Source organism: Amblyomma mixtum, chromosome 8, assembly GCF_055824585.1.
Source record: "Amblyomma mixtum isolate Tamu chromosome 8, ASM5582458v1, whole genome shotgun sequence".
NCBI classification, from domain to species: Eukaryota; Metazoa; Arthropoda; class Arachnida; order Ixodida; family Ixodidae; genus Amblyomma; species Amblyomma mixtum.
Window position 1 is genome coordinate 13,823,635 of NC_143019.1, and position 24,806 is coordinate 13,848,440.

The window sequence follows — 24,806 nt, forward strand, 5'->3', positions numbered from 1 at the left end:
GATGTGCTAGTCGATGCCTGGGAATCGGAGCTTACGTCCACAGCTCGGTTCATCAGAGCCGTCGAAACGCTCTAAGTATGCGTATATGTTTCACCAAGAGTGATCAACCGTTTGCGGCGGATGACGCCACACCGTACCTCGGGCAACGGTGATTTCATCAGCCCGGCGAGCCCTGATCATTTTCGCTCCGAGGTCAGGGTCGCAGGGTGGTTTGCTGCGAAGCCGCAGTAATTGAAAGTCACACGCGCGCAAGGTGGGTCGCGGTTCAAGTCCCATCGATTTTTATTAACGGCACTGTCAGTCTCGCGTGTCTAGAATTATTGCTGGTGTTGCTCGCTGCTGTGCCGACCGCTGGTTCGCGGCCCGAAAACGGCACGATTCGCACTCGTCGTCCACGGAATGACGTCATCACAAAGCATCGGGGGGGGGGGGGGGAATGGGTGGGCGGCGCCCAACCCGCGACTCATCCCTCGGGCCGCACCGCCCGCCCGGCCCGTTCGTCACCGCGCTCGACACCCTCGAGCAACGATCACCGATGAAGATAGACAGAGAAGAAGAAGAATTGAAAAAGAAGAAAGAAAACTGTAGTAACAACGAGCACCGCCTCTTCGTTCGAGGGAGAGCGGCTGGGCGGGAGGGGGGCAGGCACAGTCTCCACGTGATATGCGAGCCTCCCGCGACTCCACTTTGCAAACGGGGCGACGTCGGGGAGCGCCGTAAGTGATATCACCGCGACGTGTGGCCGCACTGAACGAAACGTCGGCTCTCCCGACGACGGCTCTGGCTTGTCGCGGGGCTGAGTCCGTGTGCTGCTGCGCACTTTGGCGGCCGTTCCTTCTTCTTCGGCGGGTCGCCGTTTACGGGTAGTGCTAATAGATAGAGATAGAGACAGTAGCGCAGGGATGAGGGCCCCCGGCGAGTGTTGAAAGACGCGGTCTTGTCGCTCGTCCAGCCGTGGACGGCGCTCATAGTCCATCCTCCGGTCTCGGAGGAACGGGGCCCGCTGAGCGGGCAGGCAGGGAGGAAGTGTTTAGGCGGGCGAGGTTCCGCTCTCAGACGTACCACTCCCGCAGGTCCTTGGCGTTCTTCCTCTTGGCGCCGTTGGCCTTGGGCTGCACGGCGCCGTTGAGCTGCTGTGCCGTAGCCACGGGCTGGTAGGCCACGGGCTCGGCGTGCTGCTGCGGCGGCGCCGGCGGCGCGCCCTTGCCGCCCGGTCCGGGCACGGCCTGCTCGACCTTGTAAGCCCCCGCGGGCCGGCTGCGGAACTGATACACGAGCAGCGCCACAATGACGATGCTGATGAGGATGCCGGCGATGACGCCTATCACCAGGGCCGTGCTGTCGGCCGAGCTCTTGAGCTTGGGCGCGGGCCGTTGGCGTTCCTGATCCGGCACCGTCAGCTCGGGGATGGGCACGCTGATGACGGCCGGCGGCGCGCCTTGCGTGCTGCGTGGCTGCCACGGCGCGCGCGTCACCGTGAAGGTACGCACGATGCTCCACTCGTGTTGGCGGCGACGCGTGGTGGAAGAAGGGGGCGCGGCCGCCGTGGGCGCCACCGCTGGCGTGCTTGGCGTTGTGCTGGTGGACGACGGGCTGGTGGGGAAGTCGTCGCGCCTGGGAGGCGTCGACGGCTCGTTGTCGTCGTCTTCGTCGTCGTCGTCGCGTCGGGAGCCCGACCCGCCGTCCAGGCAGTCCTCGTCGTCGCAGTCGGAGGGGCTGCCGTGGGTCACGACGCCCGGTGGAGGGGAGGGCGCGGGCCGCGCCGTCGGCTGGACGAACACGGCGGTGATCAGGTCGTCCCCTGCGGTCGCGCGGGAAAAGAAGCGTGCATCACTCGAGCGAGTCGCGGAAGAATAATCATTGTACGTTGTTGACAGTGGACTATATATTGTGGGCGGACAGACAACCGGCGGACAGTCAACACAGGCCCACTGATTTCTGGACTAAAATCACTGTGGCGTTCTCATAGAGGAATAATGCCTTGTCGCCCTCTTTCTGGCGTCAAGGGGTCGCTGTAGCAACGAGTTAGATGCCGAATGTCGAAGTAAACAATCACACCCTAAGGACAAGGCCTTCATGACCGAAGGCCTGAATTACATTTGATGGCTTCTCGAAAACACCAAGAGCGCATGGATGAGCCACGAAAGTACAGTCGTGCCTCGTTAGCATGGACACTTTGTTCCCCGTACAAAAGTGTCCACAAAGAGAGTCGTCTGTAATAACGAACAATGAACAAAAAAAAAACTCTTCTTAAAAAGAAATGATTTATGATAACGAACTGCTTCTCAGCATACTTTCAAGTAGTGAAGAGGAAATCGGGCAATAATTGAAGCTAAAGTTGATTCTTCGGGTGTTTATTAGCGGCAAAATCATGCAATGCAGGTTTTAGCTCGTCTGGAGCTCCTTGTGATCCATGAGACGCGTTATGCCGCCTATTGGTGTGATGGAGTATCTTCTATTTCTACCATTCACATCCCAAGAACTCTCTATTCACTGGGCTGACAGCTGTTAAATGTGGTTTTTAAACGTACAAACAGAATTTTTTTTTCGCAGTCATTCATGAAATGCAGCAAATGGCAAGGCGCGTCGACCGGCCACCTTGCAGCTGTAAAGCGTGAAACCATACTCGCACTTTCGCACTGTTTTTCTCCGCTGTTCTGCACTCAAAATACAAGCACCATAACCTCTGGCAGAGGCACTTGAGATTTTGTTCTCATCGCTGTCCATATTAACGGGACAAAAATACATGGATGGCAATGGGCTTCGTACGTTGTCACCCTGTCCATTGTCCGGACAGCGAGTTTTCACATTGACGAGGCGTAAATAGATTTTAAAAGATTGGTCCCCAGAAAAAAATTGCCAACGGCTACGTTACTTTCTAATGCGAAATTTGAGCGCAGCATATCAGCTGTTTCAGCTTTTCGATAGATGGAGGTGAAGAATTCGGGCAAGACAGGTGTGTACAATTACAGACAACTTGTTATTTTTCACACATATTACTTCTTCAAGAAACACTCCGCTAACAGTTCTTGATTCCATGAAGAAAGCTTTGTGGTCGGAGAAATAGATGGATATATGATCGACTTGCTGCACCAATGCCTAGTTCTCAAAGACGAGGTCTATGCGAGTATTTCGCGAGGTTGTCACAGCTTTTTGAGCCATTACGAGCGCGATGAACAGGATTTTCTCCCGCATAAGTGATAAGAAATTCCTTTTTGTTTGTCTTCATATCTACATTAAAATCCCCACCCACCCTGCCACCCTGGCAGGTGGCAGTTAATGGTTGATCGCGAGAGTTCGCTGTGTGAGACAGATAGTGCTCCATTTCGTTTCCTCAAAAACCAATTTACCAATTTTTCCCTCTGTTTTCCAAGCTCCCGCTCTATTGGTTCCGCAGCTTAAAGCGCGACTAACGTGTCCACTACTGGTTACAACGGACAATGGCGACGTCGACGCCGCGAAACGCAGAAACGGGCGCTAAAGAGCTGCGCTCTAAAACTGTCCATAATTCGAGTCGTCCGTAGTAACGGGGTCGTGACATAACGGGGCGCGGCTTCTGTATTTCGAATAGGATACGGCGGAAAGGGCTCTCACCCGATCCGAAGCCGTCGGCGCCGCAGTCGTCGTCGTCGCTGTCGAAGCAGCCGGAGCCTTCCGAGAACACCAGGTCGTCGCCTTCGTAGGATCCGGGAGAGGCTCGCGGTTGCTGGGAAGGAGGAAGAGCCGTCATTACCACCCACCGCCATACACGTGGCTCATGCACTCTCTCGTGCGATTTGTTCCGCCCCATGTCTGATTGTGGTGCTCTGTTACTGGGCCGCGGCTATATATAGTACCGAAAGTAAAACTGGTGTGAGCAAGGTTGACGAAGAAGGGAAACTGAGGCGTGACACGTTTTACGCGTGTTAACATGCTAATTTGGCAATAGCCTAACGGGGCTGAGCGTTAACCGTGCGTAGCCGAATCTGAACGAGGGAGCCTCGGAGCGGTAGCGCAGGTCCCCCTCGAAAGAGTTATTCCAAATGGCTGATCACGGTCCAACATGCCTCTATCCTTGCTCTGTCACTGGCTCAAGACCTCCGACCAATCATTCCAGGTCACCAGCATGTCCTTGACACTCTGCGGGTATGGAAGCTGGCGTCCAACTGCTTTGAGTACTCCGCTCCCTGCTCACTGACCACCGTGCTCATTGCTTGGAGGACAATCCGACCACTCCCGCTCGAATACTGGGTGGATGTCCCTGATAACGCTCATCTTTTCCTATGACTGCCTTCATGTTCAAACAGCCCAGACCCTGTCTTTGTCCCGCATCTCCGCTTTCTTTCTTTCTTTCTTTCTTTCTTTCTTTCTTTCTTTCTTTCTTTCTTTCTTTCTTTCTTTCTTTCTTTCTTTCTTTCTTTCTTTCTTTCTTTCTTTCTTTCTTTCTTTCTTTCTTTCTTTCTTTCTTTCTTTCTTTCTTTCTTTCTTTCTTTCTTTCTTTCTTTCTTTCTCTTCTTTCTTTCTTTCTTTCTTTCTTTCTTTCTTTCTTTCTTTCTTTCTTTCTTTCTTTCTCTCCTTCTTTCTTTCTTTCTTTCTTTCTTTCTTTCTTTCTATTTGTTCCTTTCCGTTACAGAAAGCCGGAGCGAAAGCTAAAGGCTACCTAACTAAGCTGTATCCCGTCGATACAGCTTAGTTCAGCCCTCTCGGCTATTTGAACTTACCACGAAGCTCCGATTAAAAACATCACTGGCACCACGGATTCTTAACGCTAGACTTTAATAACACATCGCGGGCTAGTTGGTTGATCACAAGGCAGAACAGCGCAAACTACACACAGACAAGAAAGTAGACGAGACACACACAGCTCTGTGTGCGTCTGGTCTACTTTCTTGTCCCTGTGTAGTTTGCGCCGTTCTGCCTTGCTAGACTTTAGGCAGGGTTTTTAATTCCGGGAGAACGAATCCGGTTCTTGTGTGACCCTGGCCTATGGACTTCCGTCTGTGATGGGATGTCCGTCCTAGAAGTCGACTGTGTGCGTTCGCGGACATGTGCGTTTTGCGCGTGTGTGCAGCTGCCATTGCCATATCCTATCTCGATTCTTTCCATGTTTCAGTCGTATTCCCCTCCGCCGTTCCATATATGCATTATAAACATGACTAAGCCTATGTGGGAGTAAAAATGGAAGCAAGGTGTCCTCTAGAGCACTCGCTTTCCACTTTCCGGAGTAGATTTCGATCAATAAATATACGGAATGCTTACTCTTTGGCGACAGAGGTGTATTCCTTCTGGAAAACGTAGTGATTTGATGCAGTTAGCAATTGGGAGGGAGGTTTTAAACGCGGCACCGGAGGTCTTGGGGTCAGCTAATTTAGGAGATTCAAACTTCGGTTAAAGTCTTCGTAAGTGCTAAATCTTCCCATGTTTTGAAGAAAGAATTTGCTTCTGTTGCCAGCCCTAAGTATTCCTTATATATATAGTGCTGGAAGTCTGCTCTCAGGGCTTGGGCAGCATAAACTGCCCCTTAAAGGGAGTGTGCTAGAGGACGGCTTACTTCCGTTTCACTTCTTTCGTGTTTAAAGTGTAGTGTGAATTAACAGACCAGGAACATGATGCTCCGGCCGATCTTCCACCCTTCCTCAATTTAAAATTTACTGTCTCCCTTAGGGCTCTAATAATGAACATTTCGTTTTGATTCTCGGTCTTAGGCAGGGCATGTAATGCGAAGGCAAGATAATCGCTGGTCCTTAAGGGTAACGGAGTGGATTCCAAGAGAACGCAAGCGCAGCAGGGGGCGGCAGAAAGTTAGTTGGGCGGATGAGATTAAGAAGTTTGCGGGGATACGGTGGCCGCAACTGGCACAGGACAGGATTAATTGGAGGGATACGGGTCAGGCCTTTGCCCTGCAGTGGGCGTAGTCAGGCTGGTGATGATGATTAAAGAAGGTAATAAACGGTGGAGAGCGGTATGGAAGCGAACAGCAACGAAAGCGCCTCGTTTTCCAGCTGGCCATGCTAGTATACACGTATGGCCCTTATTCGTTCAAACCTTTTTCCTCAACCACTTTCTTCCTCAACTGGATGCAGTCGGGCTTATGATGACGTTGATTTACCTTTTTTAATTTGATCTCTCTCTCTCCAATATCGACAAGATTCGGCAAAGGAGGCAGAAAAAGCGCGCGTAAACTTTGAACATGAAATGCACCAAAGTAGAAGTGTGTACGTTTACAATCTTCGTCCGTGTCCTGTTTGTGCTGTTTAAGAATTGAATATGCCTATATGGGAGTAAAAAGGGGGTAAAAAGGGGTGTAAGCTGTCTTCTACCACACTGCCTAAGGGAGCTTACTCCCTCTTTACTCCTTTCTGTTCAGAGTGTACGAGAGGGTCACAGAGTGCGAGGGCCGGACAGCACCTGCTGCATGCGCGGCGAACCCCTGGGCGGCTCGTACGGGATGGAGAGCAGGAGCTGGACGTCGCCCTGGATGCGCACCCTGGGCTCGTTCTCGGCCGCCAGGTCCAGCAGCCGCACGCCGTCGAACACCAGGCCGGCCATGACGCCCTCGAAGGGACGCTGCACCGCGCCGTCCGACTTGCCGCCGCCGCCGGGGCTCGGCTGCTGCCGGAAGCCGCCGGCCTCCACGGACCAGTAGCGGGACAGCACCCCGGGGGCGCGACCTGCGCCGACGAATGTCCGGTTCGGTCGTCCGTTTGTGCGGATGGCCCGCGAGCGGCAGGATGCCGCATTCCGTTATTGAAGAGATGTTTGGTGCGGGCTGAAATTCCCGACTGCTTTCGAGAGTACAGTTAGTTCAATGCATTGCAGTAAGCCGTTAAAAAAAAAAAAAACGGACCGCAGAAAAGACATGGCACATCGTATCTGGGATAATGTAATACAGTCGAACTTCGTTATAAAATGGAGTTTAAGGGGCCCGGCGATTACTTCGTTATAGCCGTGGCTTCGTTTTAGCCTGCTTTGGCCGAACGTCCAAGGGAAATCATCACACCTTCGTTATATCCATTATTTCGTTACAAACCGTTTTATCATAACGAGGCAGGACTGTACTCCTGTTTGTGTTACGTACTTATCCCTTCCGCCCCTACTAATTCAACGTCTCAGCTGGGATCAGTCGTTATGCCTCATAGTTAGATGACAGTATGAATAGAAGGGTTGTTGCATCGTTATTGACTAACTCATTTTTATGAGGCAAATCAACATTGGGGCAATGAGGCATGATGTAGTTGAAAACTGTTCATTATTGGTGGACGAGTAGAGTCAATGTTTAGAAGCAAGAGTCAATGTTTAGAAGCAATACAGTAGAACGGTCCAGAAAAATAACTTCGTCACAGCTAGCGTGGCTCGACAGAGAGGTATCCAGCCGCCTTCGACGCTGCCGAGCCGTCGTATTTACGCGCTCCTGGACGGCATCTGGGACACGCACCCTTGATGCTGCGCGCATGCGCAGTTCTGTCGTCGACGGTGAGGGTGACGTTGGCGCCGTCGCGCCTCACGCGGGCCACGTGGTAGCGGCCGTCGTTGACCCGCAGTCCCGGGTCGCTGGCCGTCAGGTCGCCCGCGCCGCCCGCGCTGTACGTCACCAGGAGCTTGCCGCCCTCCTGCGGCAGAGGGAGGAAGAGGCCAGTTAGCGACCAAAGGACGACAAAAAGCAGAGCCAGCGCTTGATCGCGCTAAGAAACAACGATGACACAGCTAAACAAAACGACCTAAGTTAAGAGCTGTGCGGCCCTTCTTTGGACACAGCGAGCAAATAATTTGACCCTGCAGTCAGTCTTGGTTTGTCGAAGCTGTTTACAGGGAACATGAAGACATTAGTGTTGGGGGCAGATATATGCCTTAAGATGTAAGACTTACAATCCTTAGACTCACCACTAATGATACCATTGTAAGGCTACCACCACCTGCATCTAAAAGTCGTCACCACCACCATTCCAGCCATTCCGTAACTGCCGCAGTTGGTCGATGCAACGCCGGTTCTCTCTGGAACAAATGAAGCCGCTACATCATGCTGATATGCGCCTGGTCAAGTGGTTCTCACTCAGCAGCCATGTTAGGCACCGTATCAGTATGGTCCTCGCTCATTTCAAGCTTGGCATCAATCTGATTCTGGCTGCTGTTTGCATGTATTCATGTTTTCCGGGAACCGGACCAACTGAGGAGGAAATACGCTCTAGCCTCGTGCAACACTGCCTCTTTTATGTCTTGCTGCATCCGCCGCGGTGGCTGAGTGGTTAAGGCGCTCGGCTGCAGGCCCGAAAGACGCGGGTTCGATCCCGGCCGCGGCGGCTGAATTTCTTTGGGGGAGAAATTCTAGAGGCCCGTGTACTGTGCGATGTCAGTGCACGTTAAAGAACCCCAGGTGGTCGAAATTTCCGGAGCCCTCCACTACGGCGTCTCTCATAGCCTGAGTCGCTTTGGGACGTTAAACCCCATAAACCAACCAACCATGTCTTGCTGCTTTGTACTGTGCGGGGCGACTCGGCGTACGCCACATGTTTCCGCCTCGAGCATTCTTTTCAGCCGGCGTTGCTGACCACATGACCATGAGGGCGGACACGAGTCGCCTTTTAAGAGGGTGTTGTCCAGAACATTAGCAAAGCTGAAGACTGGGCGAGTTGGTACTGATTCATCTTAAAACCAGCCAAAAGACGCGACACAGGAGACGCAACAACCGTGTGCCAGCAAAAAGGTGATTGCCGTTTATTATGTGCCCTTTCGCTGCTTTGGATCATGTGCGCGCGCATCTTTGTGGGAATATTCTTTAGCCTATTTCCTTCAATAAAATTTCAGTTGATAATCAAGCCTTGTCTCGTGTTCTTATCTTTCCTGTGTTACGTCTTTTGGCTGGTTTTAAGATGTCGAGAACATGCCCGAAACTTGTACAAACATGGAGCTCCGTGTGGCACATGCCCGAAGAGAGCGTCGCACTCACAATGTGCAGCAGCATGAAGTGCTGGTCCGGTCCAGAGACGTGCACTAGCACGGCGTCGTCGGCCGTGCTGAGGAAGGCGACCGCCAGCAGGTCGGTGCGCGACGCTGACCGCGGACCACCGCTGGGCGTGAAGCGGACCAGGCCCGGCCGGGGGCCGAACTTGTACGCTATGCTCTCTGCGTACAAGGAACGGGTAAACAGAGGGGAGAGTTAGTAGTCAACGGAGTGGTAAGCGTGGCTGCAGAGCGTACCGTCCGAGCAGGTCGGTCCGCTGAACGAGGTGGCGTCGCAGTCGCAAGACTGCTGGTCGTTCCAGCCTGGCGTGCAGACTCCACCGTTGCTGCACGCCATGTCACCGCACGGGGTCCAGGTGGCTGCGGCAAGCGCAGAGTTTGACTTAGAAAGAGGACTTATCGACTCTGCTTCAAACTACTACTGCACTCTGAGATTGTACACTCTAAACACAAATATACCTGTAAGGGAGTAAAAAGGGAGTACACTCTTTTATTAAAGGGTGTGCGCTAGAGGACAGCTTACTCCCGTTTCACTCCTTTTAGTTTAGATGTTAGCATTTGAGTAGTAGCTATGACGGCGAAGCGACGTCTTCTCGACCTTCACGGATGCGAGACAGCGCTTGTGGAAGATTCGTCTGGCGCTCGCAGCTGCTACTACAGTGCCACGAGAGGATTCACGATGAAAAAAGCAACAACAGCGCAAACTTAGACAGAACACAAGGAACAAGAACACAAATAACAAAAAGGGAGCCACCATCAGCGCTGGTGGTGCCTCCCTTCTTGTTCTTTGTGTTCTGTCCAAGTGCGAGCTGTTTTTTTCATCGTGAATCGACACCAACTTGTCCACACGTCTGCTCTGTCACTAAAGGAGCCCTTAGAGTAGTGCCCGCCGTGGAGAGAAAGATAACGACTGAGGTTTTAAAGGACTTTTGAAGGGGTTTCAGTACTCGACGAGATTAAATGGGCCTAGTGTGTGAAACTTGTAGGCGGAGCATGCGAAGTCGTTACGGACTAGCATTTGAAATGGTGGCGTGATATCCGGTTAAAACAGCGGCGGCTTTCAGGCTTCTCCGCAGCGCACAGCGCCGGCTAGGAGACGCATGACGTCACCTACAGTGCCGGAATATTTCCAGCGCAGAAATGCTTGCTCCGACGGAAGGAAGTCAACGCCACCCAAAGCTAAGCCGCCGAAGCATTGCTCGGCGGCACCCTACTACGCACGTCAGTGAGTGGTCGAAGGCAGCGGAAATTACATATCTTGACGTTCTTGCCGACATTCCCAGTTTCTCCGCACTTCGCTGGTGCTATGGGGAGAAGCCTGAGCTTTAATCGTCGATAATGTCACCGCTTTCATTGCTTCCACATGGTGTGGGCACGTACTCAAAATCCCCACCTTCCCCCTTCCCCTACCCCTTCCAGATAGGCATGGGAGACTGCCCTCCTCAACTGCTCCTCGCTTGAGTCCCAAAGGGCTCTGGTGAAACGGGCGAGAGACGGGGCCTCGTCATGCGGTGTCCCGGACTAGGGACGCCGACCATGTAGCGGGGCCACTCTGTGGCTCCCAAACTCTTTTTCACAAAATAAAGGTTTTCACCACCACCTAGCGCAAAGAAACTTGGCGTGCTCTAGCTAGCTGCTATATAAATTCGAATAACTGAATATCGCGGAATTGTCGAAAAGTGGTGCGGTTGCCTTTTAATAGCAGGAAAAGTGGAGGGATCGAGAGAAGAACTCTCTCTGACCTGCTATTCCTCACTGGGAGAAAGGGCAAACGAGAAAATGAGAGACTTAGAGAGTATAGGTATTAGGTGATGATGTCATTATGCAATGAACTACATGCAAAATCCAAAAATTCAGGGGTGCACTTTGTCGACCTAAAGTGCGGTGAGGCGAAAGTCTTACGCGCGTTGTTGCTGCTTGTGTCACTGATGTGTGGTTAAGATGCTAAGCCTCGCCTCTAAGAGTGGAACGCGACAGCGTCTTGCAACGCTGCCAGGGAGTCCACAGAACGCCATCGCCCGTTCGGCTTTACGCCTTGCTCGTCGGTAAAATGGTTTTTGAGGAAAGGAAGTGTATATGTTTCGCATATCTCGGTGGACACCTGAACCTCACCGTAACGGGAAGGGGGGAAGATGGAAGTGAACGAAGACACCGTATTCACTAGACGCGCCTTTGTTCATTCCAAACCATCGAGCTGGCATGGCGGAGTGGCTAGCGTGCTCGTCTCGCACTCCGGAGACCCTGGTTCGATTCCCCAACTCGACGAATTTCGTACTCGGTTTTATTTATTTATCTGCTCTGACTAGAAAGGTTAATTAGGGTAATTGGTAAAGCTCAGTCCCACTATCTTGGAGCATCACTATACGATCCCTTTAATTGATTGCTTGGTTACTAGCCAAAGTACAATTGGCCCCGTTTGAAATTCGCGCACTGTGACGTCAGGACCATTTCGGCCAATTGTTGAAAAGCGTGATATTTCTGTCGACAACTGTTGCTTATAGCGATGAGGCATTAAGGCTTCCGCCTTAATAAGATGATCAAGTCCATACAAAGAGCACACGCGTCCGTTGTCAGAGGAGGGTGTCCCACCGTGGCATCCCCTGGAGACGAGCGGGCTGGGGAGCAGGGCGTCGTCGAGCGGGTGCAGGGCCTCTCCGTTGAGGTCGAGGGAGGCGAGGCAGCCCAGGAAGCCCGTGCGCGACACGAGGGTCTTGGGCAGCGACGAGTATCCTCCGCGGCGCACGCCGCCCAGGTAGAGCAGGCCTTCCAGGTCCAGGTGCACGTTGGCGCCGGGGCTGGTGACGGTGGCGACGCGGTCGTCCACCACCAGGCTGTGCTGGCGCAGAGAGCTGCGGCCCAGCGTCACCGCGTGCCACCGGTTGTCGTTCAGGGGACGCGCCGTGTTGGAGCGCACCTGCAAAATCAATCAATCAATCAATCAATCAATCAATCAATCAATCAATCAATCAATCAATCAATCAATCAATCAATCAATCAATCAATCAATCCTTTGTGTACATAGTCTGACTGGATATGTAGGGTCAGTAGAAACGGCTTCTTAAGTGGCAGTCGTCGTGTATCTCGCATGGCGACTTCGCCCGTCTTCTTATGTTCACCTTCTTCGTCGATTTCTTCAGACACGTATGACGAAATAAAGTCGCACACAATTGGTTCGTAGATATTCCAGGGTGATATGGAACGTGGAACACGAAGTGTGTCCAGAGAACGCTGCGCAACAACGTCACATGAGAGCGGGCGCTGCCGTAACCAGCTTAGCAGCACCAGTAAGACCCGCTGCTTGGCGATCTGGTTTGTCAACAATTACTGGCAAGATATGCGAAAGCATGCATGCGAGATATGTAGGTATCTGGGAACACAACAGAACGTACTGTAAAAACAGAACACGCTACCAACCGGCTACGAGCTGGTCGTGACGCGTAGCCAAATGATCAATTGAAAGCACCGTCAGACCGTCAGGCGTTAAAATTTGGTTGATCTTTTCTCGAGTACGCTATGTCGGCAATGCACTGGCAGGCGCACCTCACCAAGGTAAAACTTCCCAACTATTCATCTGATTTATTGCTGTGTCCCGTCAGCTAAAGCTGTCTTCACCACACAGCATGCAATGTTGTTCTGCTTCGCCTCACTACAGAATGTTTTGAGGTAAAGCAAACTTTACAATAAAAAAAAACGGGTGGGGGGGGGGGGGGATTTTTTCCCTTAAAATTCAGCCCGAAGGCGTGTATTAACTTGCGATACCACAGTCCGCGCAGGCCCTAGACCGTGCGCGGTGTTTCCCTACTCCTCTTCTTATCTTATTTATTTCACACCCTTCGTTCCTTTCCTCACGGCGCGGTTCAGGTATCTGTCATGAATGAGAGAGTTTCCGCCACTTTCTTTTCTTCATAACCTCTTCTCATCGTTCACTACCCCCCAGGGTAAAGAATAGCGTGTCAGCAGGGTTTAGACTTGGGCTAGTTGGTACACTACGCGCAGGAACAGGCTTTACAAAGTCAGGCGTCGCGTCCATTTGCGCTCTTTCTCCTGTGCCATTCTTTGTTTTCTCGAAATTTAGTATCGTCTGTTCTTGCGCAACGCATCAACAAAGAATCAGTATGTTCGGTCCTCAAAAGGAGACGTGTAACACACCTTCGTCACCAGAGAGCAGTACTCAATGAGTCCGTACCTTCCTGGGTCCGTCTCCGAGGTTGAACTGGTAGTGCAGATGCCCGTCGACGAGCTCCACGGCCACGAAGTCCTGCCCCTTGCCGGCGTTGTAGAGGAGCAGTCCCGAGGGCTCGAGCGTCTTGAACTGGAAGTGCAGGTGCATGGAGGAGTAGGCCTTCAGCTGGGGCAGCCCCACGAAGGCCAGCCGCGACCGGAACGTCACCGGCTGGTGCAGCTGGGCCGGCTCGCCCTGGGGTCCCAGCTGCGCCGTCATCTGCGCCGCGCCACCCACAGCTGAAGAAGTTCGCCAGGCGTTGCGGACTAGTTCATCAGCGGTGCTTGCTTTACCCATTTCCCGCACCGAGAGTGTGCGCGGTTCGCGGCAGGGTCCAAACTGCGCCACTCGTGGCAGGGTCTTGATTAGAACTGCTTGTCCCGCTCGCTGGTGGATTTGAAACATTAAAGGGCAACTCCGGGTTTATTTTTTTTTTTTGACCTCCACGCATTCTACTGAAACTTTCACGGTAGGTTCTCTGTAGTTTTCCAATAACATGTGTCATATTTTGTAGCCGGGCAGCGTTTCATTTCGGCGCAAACGAATTTTAAAAGTTCCCGTACCGTGGCCCCCATACCCAACAATTCTGGACGAGAGCATTGTTGAGCGAAAAACCGTTTATCAACGCAATTTTTTCATAAAACGCAAGATTTCACTATACCAATGAATATATCCGCAGATCACCAGACGGCAGTCTTGCATTTCTTTCTATTCATTTTTTTGCTGTCGTCAAATGCATTCATCATTGGTTTTCTATGGCTGCCCTAACTGTTCGATGCGATCAATGGAAACACTTCAAACGAAAGATTTTGCTACATATAAGAAGAATGGACCATTACCTTAAATATTTCCATAACTGTATCATACAATTTTTCAATTTTCAAATTTTTTTTCGATAATGTCGGACGCTATCGGGGCGATTTGTACGTGCTACCCTACGTGTGTGACGTCAGAAGCTGTACGCCCGTCGATACTAGCGCTGCCTATGCTGAAGGGCAAATTTTCGAGCTTGTTACTGGTCATTTTAGACAAATGATGTTCGAAACTCACTTACAACCGCCAGTTTAACCAATCAAAGCGCACACGAGAGGTTTTGTGACACTATCCGTGATCTCATACTTCGATCAGTCGTGACGGCATGCTTTCGTCAAAACCCAGTGTTTGGCTTCCTTGTTTGTTCTGTTATTTAATTGTTTTTCTTATTATATTGAAAAACCGTTCGTTTGAACTCAGATATGAAGGTCCAAGAAATATAATGAGATCGTCAACTCAATATGTTCAAAAAACTCTTGCGGTTGCCCTTTAGGAAAACTGATGTTCATAAGTCACGCCGCAGAATAAATGTAGGAAGACATGGACGGCATGGACGACACAGTATTTTGTGTCTCCTTGTCTTTCTAACAATTCTTTCATACTGCGTCCTTATATGCAGTGCCTTTCCTGGCATTCATAAGGTACTGATATGGTTCACTTGAATCACAACTTCTTGCACGCAAGCTTTGTTTCGGTTCAGCGGGAAAATGAATGTCAGCCCTGTTTCGCGCCTGGGAAGATGTTGAAGGGTTTGTGTTAGTGGTGGCACGGGAGGTTTCAAACGTCCAGAAACAGTACGCTGTCTGTGAGAGTCGAAGACTCAGAATTAATTTGAATCACCAGGGGTTTACTAAAAAAAAACTCGCTATGAAAGTTTTACGTTCTGTCTCATTTGGCTACGAAACGACATTTTTTTTTTCCTGCGTTGTTCCAATTTTTTGAAGATTTTTTTCCCGTTGTACTTACTCAAAACATGAGAATTCTCCAGCATATTCTTCCTTATTGCCCTTTCTTCTTCCGTGTTAATTCGCCTCTCATTGTCCTCAGCTGCTTTTAGCGTTTGAGAAGTTAAACTTCCAACATTGTCGGACAAAAATTTTGAAAATTAGAAAATTGTAAGATACTGCTATAGAAATATTGAAGGAAATGGTGCATTCTTCTTAAGGCTGCCACAGAAAACCAATGAGCAAAGCTTTCGATGACAAAAAAGCGTTAATAGAAAAAACAATTTCAAAATTTCCATCGGGCGATCTGCGGATGTGTTGATTGTTATAGTCAAATCTCACATTATATGAAAGAAATTGCGTTCATACATGGCTTCCCGCTCAAAAATACTTTTGTCCAGAATTGTTGGTTATGCCCTTTTCCAAAGCTGCCCGAATTGCAGGTTCACCGTCACGCCAGACTGTAGTCCGGCGTGACGACGGCAGTCTCCTATTGTGAACAGTCTCTAATGCCGTGGTACATCTCAATCTTCTGATCATCAAGATGAGTTGTTGGGCAGGTTTGTTCATTGTAGCGTAAAGATGGGTTGCGCAAAACTGACAATCACATGAAAGAAGACCGTCTTCTTTCATGTGGTTGTCCCTTTTCCGCAACCCATCTTTAGTCCTCTGAATAAGGTTGGAGACGTGAGACGCACCTGTAGGTTTGGTATGTGTCCCTGGCGGGCCATCTCGAACAGGGGCTGGCCGTTGAGGTGCAGCTGCTGCATGTGGCCCACGAAGCCAGGCAGGTCCCTCGCCGGGAAGTGGGGCCCCTCACGCGTCACGCCGCCCACGTGCACGGTGCGCACCTCCAGGGTCACGTGCTCGCCGCGGATCTCTGAGGGAATGCCGGCAAGTGGTCGCCACGAATGCACCGTCCATTCACGATGGCGGATGAAGAAAGAAGCTATCACAGAGGGATGTAGTCTAACGTAGTAATGCGTGTGTGAAGCTCTAACGAAGTGGACGGGGTTAAAACCTTGAAAGGGCGCAGGGACCTCTTTCAGCTGGAAGCATTCTGCTGTGACATTATCAGCAACAAGGATAAGTCAACTGCAGAACAAAGCCATCTTTCCAGTTGCCCCTCTCTTGTGTCATCCCCGGCCGCACCATCAGTGTAAACTTCCTAGCCTCACCACTCGATCTGAATACCCGTGGTCTTCGATCATCACTGATATTGTTTAATTTCACTCACTCAGCTTTCTGGATCGGAGTATGGAAACCAAGATGACACTTTGCAATGTGTGAGAGGGCCTGCCTCCAAACACTTTTTGTTATTTCCGGGACTCGGAAGGTATAATCGCGCAGATCCGACGAACGGGTGTGTACGGCTCGGCGCTCACCTCCCGTGGTGGTGTCAGAGTCCAGCTTGAGCTGAACCCGGTGTCCCCGGCGGTCCAGCTGGACGCTGTGCCAACGGTCGTCGTCCAGCGCCTGACCCACGTAGAAGATCTGCGCACGGGGGTATGAGTGCCCGTTATTTCGCGTACAGCTTCGCTAATCACCGTTCTGTACGCTGAGGGGATATACTTTGCTTCCGACAAGACACCGCATCTATTTTAGAGCACTCAGTGCGCGAACGGCAAACATACCGAGGAGGTGTGAAGCAGCTGCGCTGAACCTAACCTTTTGTGCCAGCTTAGCTTTCGTCGAAACACGGTGAGAGTATCGAGCCGGTTGTTCTACATTCTCAGTGGCAATGTGGCAGGATTTTTGAGCGTCAACACGCCTTGCCGTAGGGTGCACTACCGGCAAGGTTTGGTTTGGTTTATGGTTTATGGGGTTTAACGTCCCAAGGCAGCTCAGACTATGAAGGACGTCGTAGTGAAGGGCTGCGGAAATTTCGACGACGTTGGGTTCTTTAACGTGCACTGACATCGCACGGTACACGAGCCTCTAGAAATTTCGCCTCCATGGAAATTCGACCGGCGCGGCCGGGATCGGACCCGCGTCTTTCGGGTCAGCAGCCGAGTGCCATGACCACTGAGCCACCGCGGCGGCTGCACTACTGGCAAGGATCTAGCTACCGGCAATGATCTAACTACACGCGATGATTGCTTTTAAGATGTAAAAAATAGTGCGCGATGACAAACATGCGCCGCAAAGAGACAGTGCTGATCGCTGCTGTTTGGAACTTGTTTGGAACTTGGAACTTGCTGCGCTTAAGCCATCTAGGGTTTTTGCTTTTAACGGGGTATAATTTCCTAACCTCCTTTCAGTTTTTAACCGAGCGTTTGTTGTAAGCTTGTGCAAACATCAGAAGAAAAAAACACCTAGAAAAGGACTTTTTCGGTCTCGAAAAACTGCGCGAACCAATCATGCCAGCTTTAAATTCATACCGGAGTGGCCTCTTGTCCTAACGAAAAAGAACTGGACGCAGGCTCGGGTAGACATTGAATGCATCGTTCAGCCGTACTGCTGAGTACCTTTACTCAAGTTTTTTTCGTTCTTGACTGAGAGTCGAACTCTGTCACTATTAGTCAGCACTTGAGCGTTATTCTGCAATACTGAAGCTCTCAAGCCTCTAGAGCAGAGCCGACTATGCGCATCTTGTTAACATCAATATAATCTATTTTCACGAGCGATGAGTACACCTTGGCTACCTGAGGAATTGGACTGCGTACTTATAGACGCGAACTTCTATTGGCTTTAGGCAAACATTCTTTTCCATTCAATGCGTGACAGCAAAAAGGTTTCCCGTTTCTGAGCCGGCACGGCGCCTTTGCCCTTCAGGTTCTTTTCCTGTTACCAACGCACCCTGTTAAACTTCGCCTATAAATGACGGTGTAATGGGAGGCTCCTATAGGACTATATGTAGACACCTAGTTTTATTGCGTGTTTTCTTCTTTCAAATTATGATTTAGACATTAGAATACACGTACCCCGCGTGGTTTTCGCCTACGAGCGCTGAATAATATGTAATTCAATTTCTTCTTTCATGCTGTTTCGGTTTCATCAACCGAACGATGGCTGTGACGTGTCGTTGATGTTTAGGTCCCGTGAAGCTCGAAAAAAAACAAAACAAAAACGTCAGTATAAATGCTGACACACAGTTCTGGCTCACTGCAGCACTTAAACCAAGCCTGCTTCAATAGGTAGAATTACGACAACCGAGGTATCAGCAGTTGCCGTCTTTTTTTTTTTGAGTGCTTCACGTGACCTAAACATCAACTATACGTCAAAGCCATCGTTCGGTTGATGAAACCGAAATCGAAACGGCGTCAAGAAGAAATTCAATTATAAATTATTTAGCGGTCGTAGGCGAATACCCCAGGGTGGTCCGTGCATACCAAGATCTAGCGCGTCGTTTGAAATAAGAAAACACGTCAGCGAAAATTTGGTGTCTCTAGTCCTCTAATTAGCCGGCCGTTTGAGGTTCTTCAGGGGGCCCCTTGCTCCACCGAAATGCGGCAGCTGTGACAGAGGTGACATCGTGCCTCAGCAGAATGCACTGCGCTACCTTGTTTCCGTCGCCGAGGTTGTAGGCGACCTTGAGGCGAGCGTTCTCCAGCGACAGCACCAGGGCCGTGTGCAGCGCGGCATGGGCGTCGGAGGCGGCGGCCAGCAGCAGGCCCTGGCCCCGGGCCGACCGGAAGCGCAGCCGCAGGCGCTCGGCCTCGGAGCGCAGCGGCCGCGACAGCTGCACGCGGGCGAACTGCTCGCCGTTGAAGCGAACGCTGGTCGCCTCTGGAAAACAGGGAAACAGGACTCAGAAGGCCTCCTCTTTGAAAATGCGATACACTGATCGATCTAAATTGGGAGCCCTCCGACATATCTTCGTGTCAAAACGAACGGCTCAGGGCGGCTCACAAGTTGTGTGGGGTACTGCCGATAGCTGACGTACGCCTATGCCTGCAAGGAACATCTCCGTTAGCCGCCCCAAGGGTTGGTTGGTTGTTTTTAAGCATGAAATGCTTTTAGCTCCCGTTGTCGGCAGTGTGGTGACGTCACGCCGAGACCGAGAGCACTCATCCGGGCACTGAAATCCACTTAATTTCACTCATCCGGGCTCTGAAACGAGAACATCCGGCCACCGTACGAGACAACGAGATTTAACGAGACTCTCTAAGCCCTCCTACGGGACCGGCATACAAGCGCCGGTTGCTCTCCAAACGAGTCACAAAAAATAACTGCTGCCAGTTTCTTCTCAATGTTTATCAAGATATCAGTCGAGCTGTGCATTGATAACGCACGGAATTATAATTTCCGATTTCTAATAACGCGTGCAAAAAGCACATACATGCCACAATACACTTCGTTGTCATAAGTGATCTGTTCCACTCATCCGGGCACTGAAACGAGAGCATCCCGGCACCGTACGAGATTTAACTAGACTCTCTAAGCACTCCTACAGGACCGGCGTGCAAGCGCCGGTAGCTTCGCCCCGAACGGGTGGTGGCGTTCCTCCCTTCCTGTACGGTGCGGTTCGGGTGTCCACCGAGATTACAGAGAATTGCTGCGCCATTCCCTTTCCTCAAAAAGCGTTGCGTTCAAAGGGCAAGGCATCGCTCCGAACGGGTGGTGGCGTTCCTCCCTTCCTGTACGGTGCGGTTCGGGTGTCCACCGAGATGACAGAGAATTACTGCGCCATCCCCTTTCCTCAAAAAGCGTTGCGTTCAAAGAGCAAGGTATCGCCCCGAACGGGTGGTGGCGTTCCTCCCTTCCTGTACGGTGCGGTTCGGGTGTCCACCGAGATGACAGAGAATTACTGCGCCATCCCCTTTCCTCAAAAAGCGTTGCGTTCAAAGGGCAAGGCATCGCCCCGAACGGGTGGTGGCGTTCCTCCCTTCCTGTACGGTGCGGTTCGGGTGTCCACCGAGATGACAGAGAATTACTGCGCCATTCCCTTTCCTCAAAAGCCGCCGTGGTGGCTCAGTGGCTATGGTGCTCGGCTGCTGACCCGAAAGACGCGGGTTCGATCCCGGCTGCGGCGGTTGAATTTCTTTGGAGGAGAAATTCCAGGCCCGTGTACTGTGCGATGTCATTGCACGTTAAAGAACCCCAGGTGGTCGAAATTTCCGGAGCCCTTCACTACGGCGTCTCTCATAGCCTCAGTCGCTTTGGGACGTTAAACCCCATAAACCAAACCAAACCAAACCTTTCCTCAAAAAGCGTTGCGTTCAAAGGGCAAGGCATCGCGCCGAACGGGTGGTGGCGTTCCGTGCACTGTCTGGCAGCGCTACAACACGCTGTCGCGTTCCACTCCTAAAGGCGAAGCTTAAGCTTCATTATATAGCAGTTAATTAGTATTTAGTCATTAATCAGTAATTAATCACTAATTATTAATTTGTCATTACTTCGTCATCAATTATGTGTGACGTAATCCAGTGCTGACGTCACCAGTTTCACATAGGCAAAGTGGTGCGGAAAACGCTTTCGCCTCTACGCACTTTAGACAGTTCGAACGCGCTGCATATACATTCTTGTCAGGCCTGCGTCTCGTCGTGTCCGCGTACGCTTCGTGTTATGCCCGTAAACATTTCATGCTTACTCTACTCTCGGTTACGGGAGAGGCAGACTTTTTTTTTTTAGGAAAGGAAATGACACAGTATCTGTCTCACATATCTCGGTGGACACCTGAACCGCGCCCATTACAATTTTGCACTTATAAAGACACATAGCCTGATAGTGATCGATTATTCAGGTAATTAGTCTCCGTACACGAGGAGGTGTCATAACCTCCTCACATCTGTCTCACATATTTCGGTGGACATCCGAACCGCGCAGTAATGGAAGGGAGGAAGGTGGGAGTGAAATAAGAAAGAGAGAAAGAGGTGCCGTATTGGAGGTCTCCGGAATAATTTCGGCCACTTGGGGATCTTTAACGTGCACTGACATCGCACAGCGCACGGGCGCCTTTTGCGTTTCGCCTCCATCGAAACGCGGCCGCCGTGATTGGGTTCGAACCCGGGTACTCCGGCTCGGTGGACGAGTGCCTCAGCCACTGAGACACCGAGGCGGATGCCCCAAGGGGCCATTTATGGATTTCTTGTAACGTCCGCCGTGTTTGATTTTCTTTGTAATCGCTTTCTGTCATCCCTTTCAACCTCCTCACCAGTTCCCTCACGGAATGCTCAAGATTTCCTCATGGAAAGAGGACAGCCGCCCTTCCCTAGCTTCTTCCTGCTTCCTTCTTCAGTCTCCAACCTTCACTGATTTCTATATAGCGGCCCACATCATTTGCACCCTGGAACACAAGACTCCCATTTATTTGCAAGTGGTATTACCCGCCGTTGTGGCTCAGTGGTTAGAGCGCTCGGCTACCGAGCCGGAGTACCCGGGTTCGAACCCGACCACGGCGGCCGCGTTTCGATGGGGGGAGGAACGCAAAAGGCGCCCGTGTGCTGGGCGATGCAAATTGGTTGGTTGGTAACAACTTTATTCATAGTCCTGCAGAGCTTTCGCCGACGGGGCCTTAGGTCTCCCACGTGGGGACGTCGAGGCGCTGCCTCGCCGTCGCCTCGCGGGCCTGCTGGACGGCCCGGAGTTGGTCCCCGAAGCTGGGGCTGCGCAAGGCAGCGGCCAACCGCGGCGGGAGGGTTCCGCACGTGAAAGATTCCTAGGGGGCCGAAATTATTCCGGAGCCCTCAAATACAGCACCTATTTCTCTCTTTCTCTTTTTCTCCCTCTTCCTCCCTTCCCTTACGGCGCGGTTCCGGTGTCCACCGACGTGTGACAATTACTGCGCCACGTCCTTTCCTCAACAACCAGTATTGTTCCCTACTACCGTTACTGGATGGTCTTACGCTAGTCTTCTGCCTATTCAGTTGTCAACACAGAGCTTTTAACAAGACGATGTCTCCAGGATTTAAGTAGACAACCCATCGGCTGGGATTGTTATGCACAGATGCCACGCATGTAATTTTTCTGGTTTCATGAGAGAGCTTTTTTTGTGAGTGCGAACTTTGACTTGCAGACTAACGCAAAATGTGAAATGTTCAAATTTCGCACGCTCCACGTACTGAACGATGGGAAATTGGGAAAAGAATTCGCAATTTGCCCTGAGACTTTCAGTGCAGCTACGAGCGTTCCTAGGAATAGCACTGATCCTGTAGTCACACACCCGACGGCTCCATCGGCGGTCAGGTATGATGTGACTCCTTTTGAGATTAAAGTCAGAACTGCGCACGAAGTAGTAATATTATGAGAGAGAGAGATTCGTCCGATCATTTGTCGCACCTTGGTGGAGGAGGTTTCACAACTAAGCATCACGACGGTCGCCGAACAGTGTGAACAAGACGCGTTCGCAACACCATCATCCCCCGTGACGTGCACATCCTGCACACCGACGCCAGCGCATACCCGAACTGATCGATTGATTGGTTCAATGAATGAATGAACAAATTAAGTTATTTATTAATTAATTAAAAACTTTTCTTCTATCAGAAAAGACGTTGCTCCCCGCCCCCGGCATGCAGGCCTGGGAGATGTGGAGTTGCGCGTCGGCAGTTAGAGGTTAGCTGGCAGTCCTCGACTGGTAGCGGCCTCTTCCGCCAGATGGATGGCGGTGGGCTGGAGCTCAGGGTCCGGACTTCTTAGCAGGGTCTCCCAGGCTTCTCTACTATCAATATTTTTGCCTACTCCGGGAGAATTTGGGCACTCCCAAATTAGGCCGAGAATACCCGGGATCGAACCCGACCGCGGCGGCCGCGTTTCGATGGAGGCGGAACTCAAAAGGCGCCCGTGTGCTGTGCGATGTCAGTGCACGTTAAAGAACCCCAGGTAGTATAAATTATTCTGGAGACTTTCACTACGGCACCTATTTCTTCCTTTCTTCTTTCACTCCCCCAGACAGTTTTTACTTTGGGACCTCCTACTGTACTAACTTTTTTTATGAAACTTATAACTCATTTGTATTTCGTTTTAATAAATCTTCAAACCTTCAAACTTCCTCCTTTATCCCTTCCCTTACGGCACGGTTCAGGTGTCCGCCGAGATATGTGAGACAGATACTTCGCCATTTCCTTTCTCAAAAACCAATTTTCAATTCTTATTACTAAAACCACGGTCAACCAAGGTTTCGCACGATTAAAGGTCGTTTCGTGGCCAAAGAAGAATGATGAGCAGTTGTTCTCACCCTTGGCGCACACGGGCCCCGTGAATGGGGTGTGGTCGCAGTCGCAGATGAAGCGGTTCCATCCCTCGACGCAGCGGCCCCCGTGCAGGCAGGGCTGCGAGGCGCACGGGGGCGGTCCCGACGACCGGTGGCACGAGGCGCGCACGGCGCCCGAGTCCTGGCGCTGCGCGTACGAGGCGAGGTCGACGGCGCCCCCTCCGACCACCAGGTCCCGGAGGCAGCCTACGAAGCCCAGCCGCAGGGAGCCCGACCACAGCGACGACGGCAGCGGGGCGTCGTCCCGAGCCGTTGTGCCCACGCCGCCCACGAAGAGCGGACCTTCCACGTCCAGCTGCTTGGAGTTGCCTGCGACAGTTTGCGCTCTAAACACCGATACGCCTATATGGGAGTAAAAAAGGGAGTAAGGCGTCGCCTAGCACACCTTCTATAAAAGAGTGCGCTAGAGGGCAGTTTAGTCCCTTTTTACTCCTTTACGCCCTGATGGGAGTAAAAAGGGAGTAAGGTGGCTTTCAGCACACCTTTGGCTGAGTGGTTATGGTGCTCGGCTGCTGACCCGAAAGACGCGGGTTCGATCCCGGCCGCGGCGGCTGAATTTCTTTGGAGGAGAAATTCTAGAGGCCCGTGTACTGTGCGATGTCAGTGCACGTTAAAGAAACCCAGGTGGTCGAAATTTTCGGAACCCTCCAATACGGCATCTCTCACAGCCTGAGTCGCTTTCGGTCGTTAAAAACCAAACCAAACTTTTATGAAAGGGAGTGCACTAGAAAACAGATTACTCCCTCTTTACTCCTTTCCGTTCGTAGTGTAGCCTTGTTTTGTTAACGGTATATCGGGAAAGAAAAATGGCCTCTGGAAACGTTAAGTGTATCGGATAACAAACGAATTAATAATACCCTAGCAGAAGTGAAAAGGAGGTAATGAATTTGGCCGGGACATAATGTGCGGGAAACACACAGTCGATCATCAGTTATGGCAACAGAGTGGACACCATGCAAAGGGAAATGTCGCTGGGGGAAGCAGAGAGCCTCTGGTGGGGAGTGTCGAGGTACAGGAGCAGCAAATTTACTAAGGTGGGAGTGGCTTCTCCTGACAGAGAACAGGGCTAATTGGAGACGAATCGGTAGCGGTTTTGTTCCGAAGTTGATGTAGTTGGCAGCGCTTGGGGAAAAAGGGAAGTGTGCAGGTCTTCCTCGCCAATACATGAGCCGATACCTATTAGATGAGTACAAATAGCCCTGCATACGTCTCTTATGCAGTCATTCTTATTGTGTGCACAGAAGGAGACGCCTTTAATCGAGAGTCTTTAATCTGAGCGGCGTTGTCAGTGTCGTCTAAAAGATGGATATTACGCCGCCTCCGGAGAACATGTGTGGGCTTTTGCGACAGTTCTTTGTCCTACCCCTTTGCCTCGCTGTCACTCGAGGTCCCTCGAGCGACTGCGTGCATACTGCTAAGTCATATCGAATACTATCGTTGCTGTACATCATTCGAGAATCTCTCCTTCGCGATTGTAGTAAGTGATGTTGCGGCTTAAAATGAGACGAGGTGATCCAGTACAATCCTCTGTTTTAGTCATTCCAAAAGAGGACGGGGACAGTAATGCAGTGTTCGCCTCCAACTGAGCTTTGTGGAAGCTTGGAAGCTTGTACAACCACCACATGTTTTAACTGCCGCTCTTGCTTACTCGCACGTGTGTACTGGTTAAACGCCAGTCCAAGTGGACCGAGTACTGAACGCATCGCGGTTTCCATGTGCTCTTCACTCTGCATAT

At 51.2% G+C, this 24,806-nt stretch overlaps 1 protein-coding gene across 1 annotated transcript in view; it reads right to left on the bottom strand.

Annotated features, from left to right (window-relative positions):
* Positions 1–258: 258 nt before the first annotated feature.
* The window catches only part of Nrx-1 (Neurexin 1), a 65,062-nt gene continuing 40,514 nt past the window's right edge, over positions 259–24,806 (bottom strand). Inside the window, exons 13-24 of the mRNA XM_089556551.1 lie at positions 23,036–23,380; positions 18,419–18,645; positions 16,302–16,410; positions 15,615–15,796; positions 13,124–13,378; positions 11,527–11,851; positions 9,175–9,297; positions 8,924–9,099; positions 7,415–7,589; positions 6,388–6,650; positions 3,595–3,706; positions 259–1,801 (exon numbers count right to left, since the gene is read on the bottom strand). Of these exons, the coding sequence (XP_089412677.1) occupies positions 1,053–1,801; positions 3,595–3,706; positions 6,388–6,650; positions 7,415–7,589; positions 8,924–9,099; positions 9,175–9,297; positions 11,527–11,851; positions 13,124–13,378; positions 15,615–15,796; positions 16,302–16,410; positions 18,419–18,645; positions 23,036–23,380 (3,041 nt within the window). The 3' untranslated portion in view covers positions 259–1,052. The remainder of the gene's footprint in view (positions 1,802–3,594; positions 3,707–6,387; positions 6,651–7,414; positions 7,590–8,923; positions 9,100–9,174; positions 9,298–11,526; positions 11,852–13,123; positions 13,379–15,614; positions 15,797–16,301; positions 16,411–18,418; positions 18,646–23,035; positions 23,381–24,806) is intronic.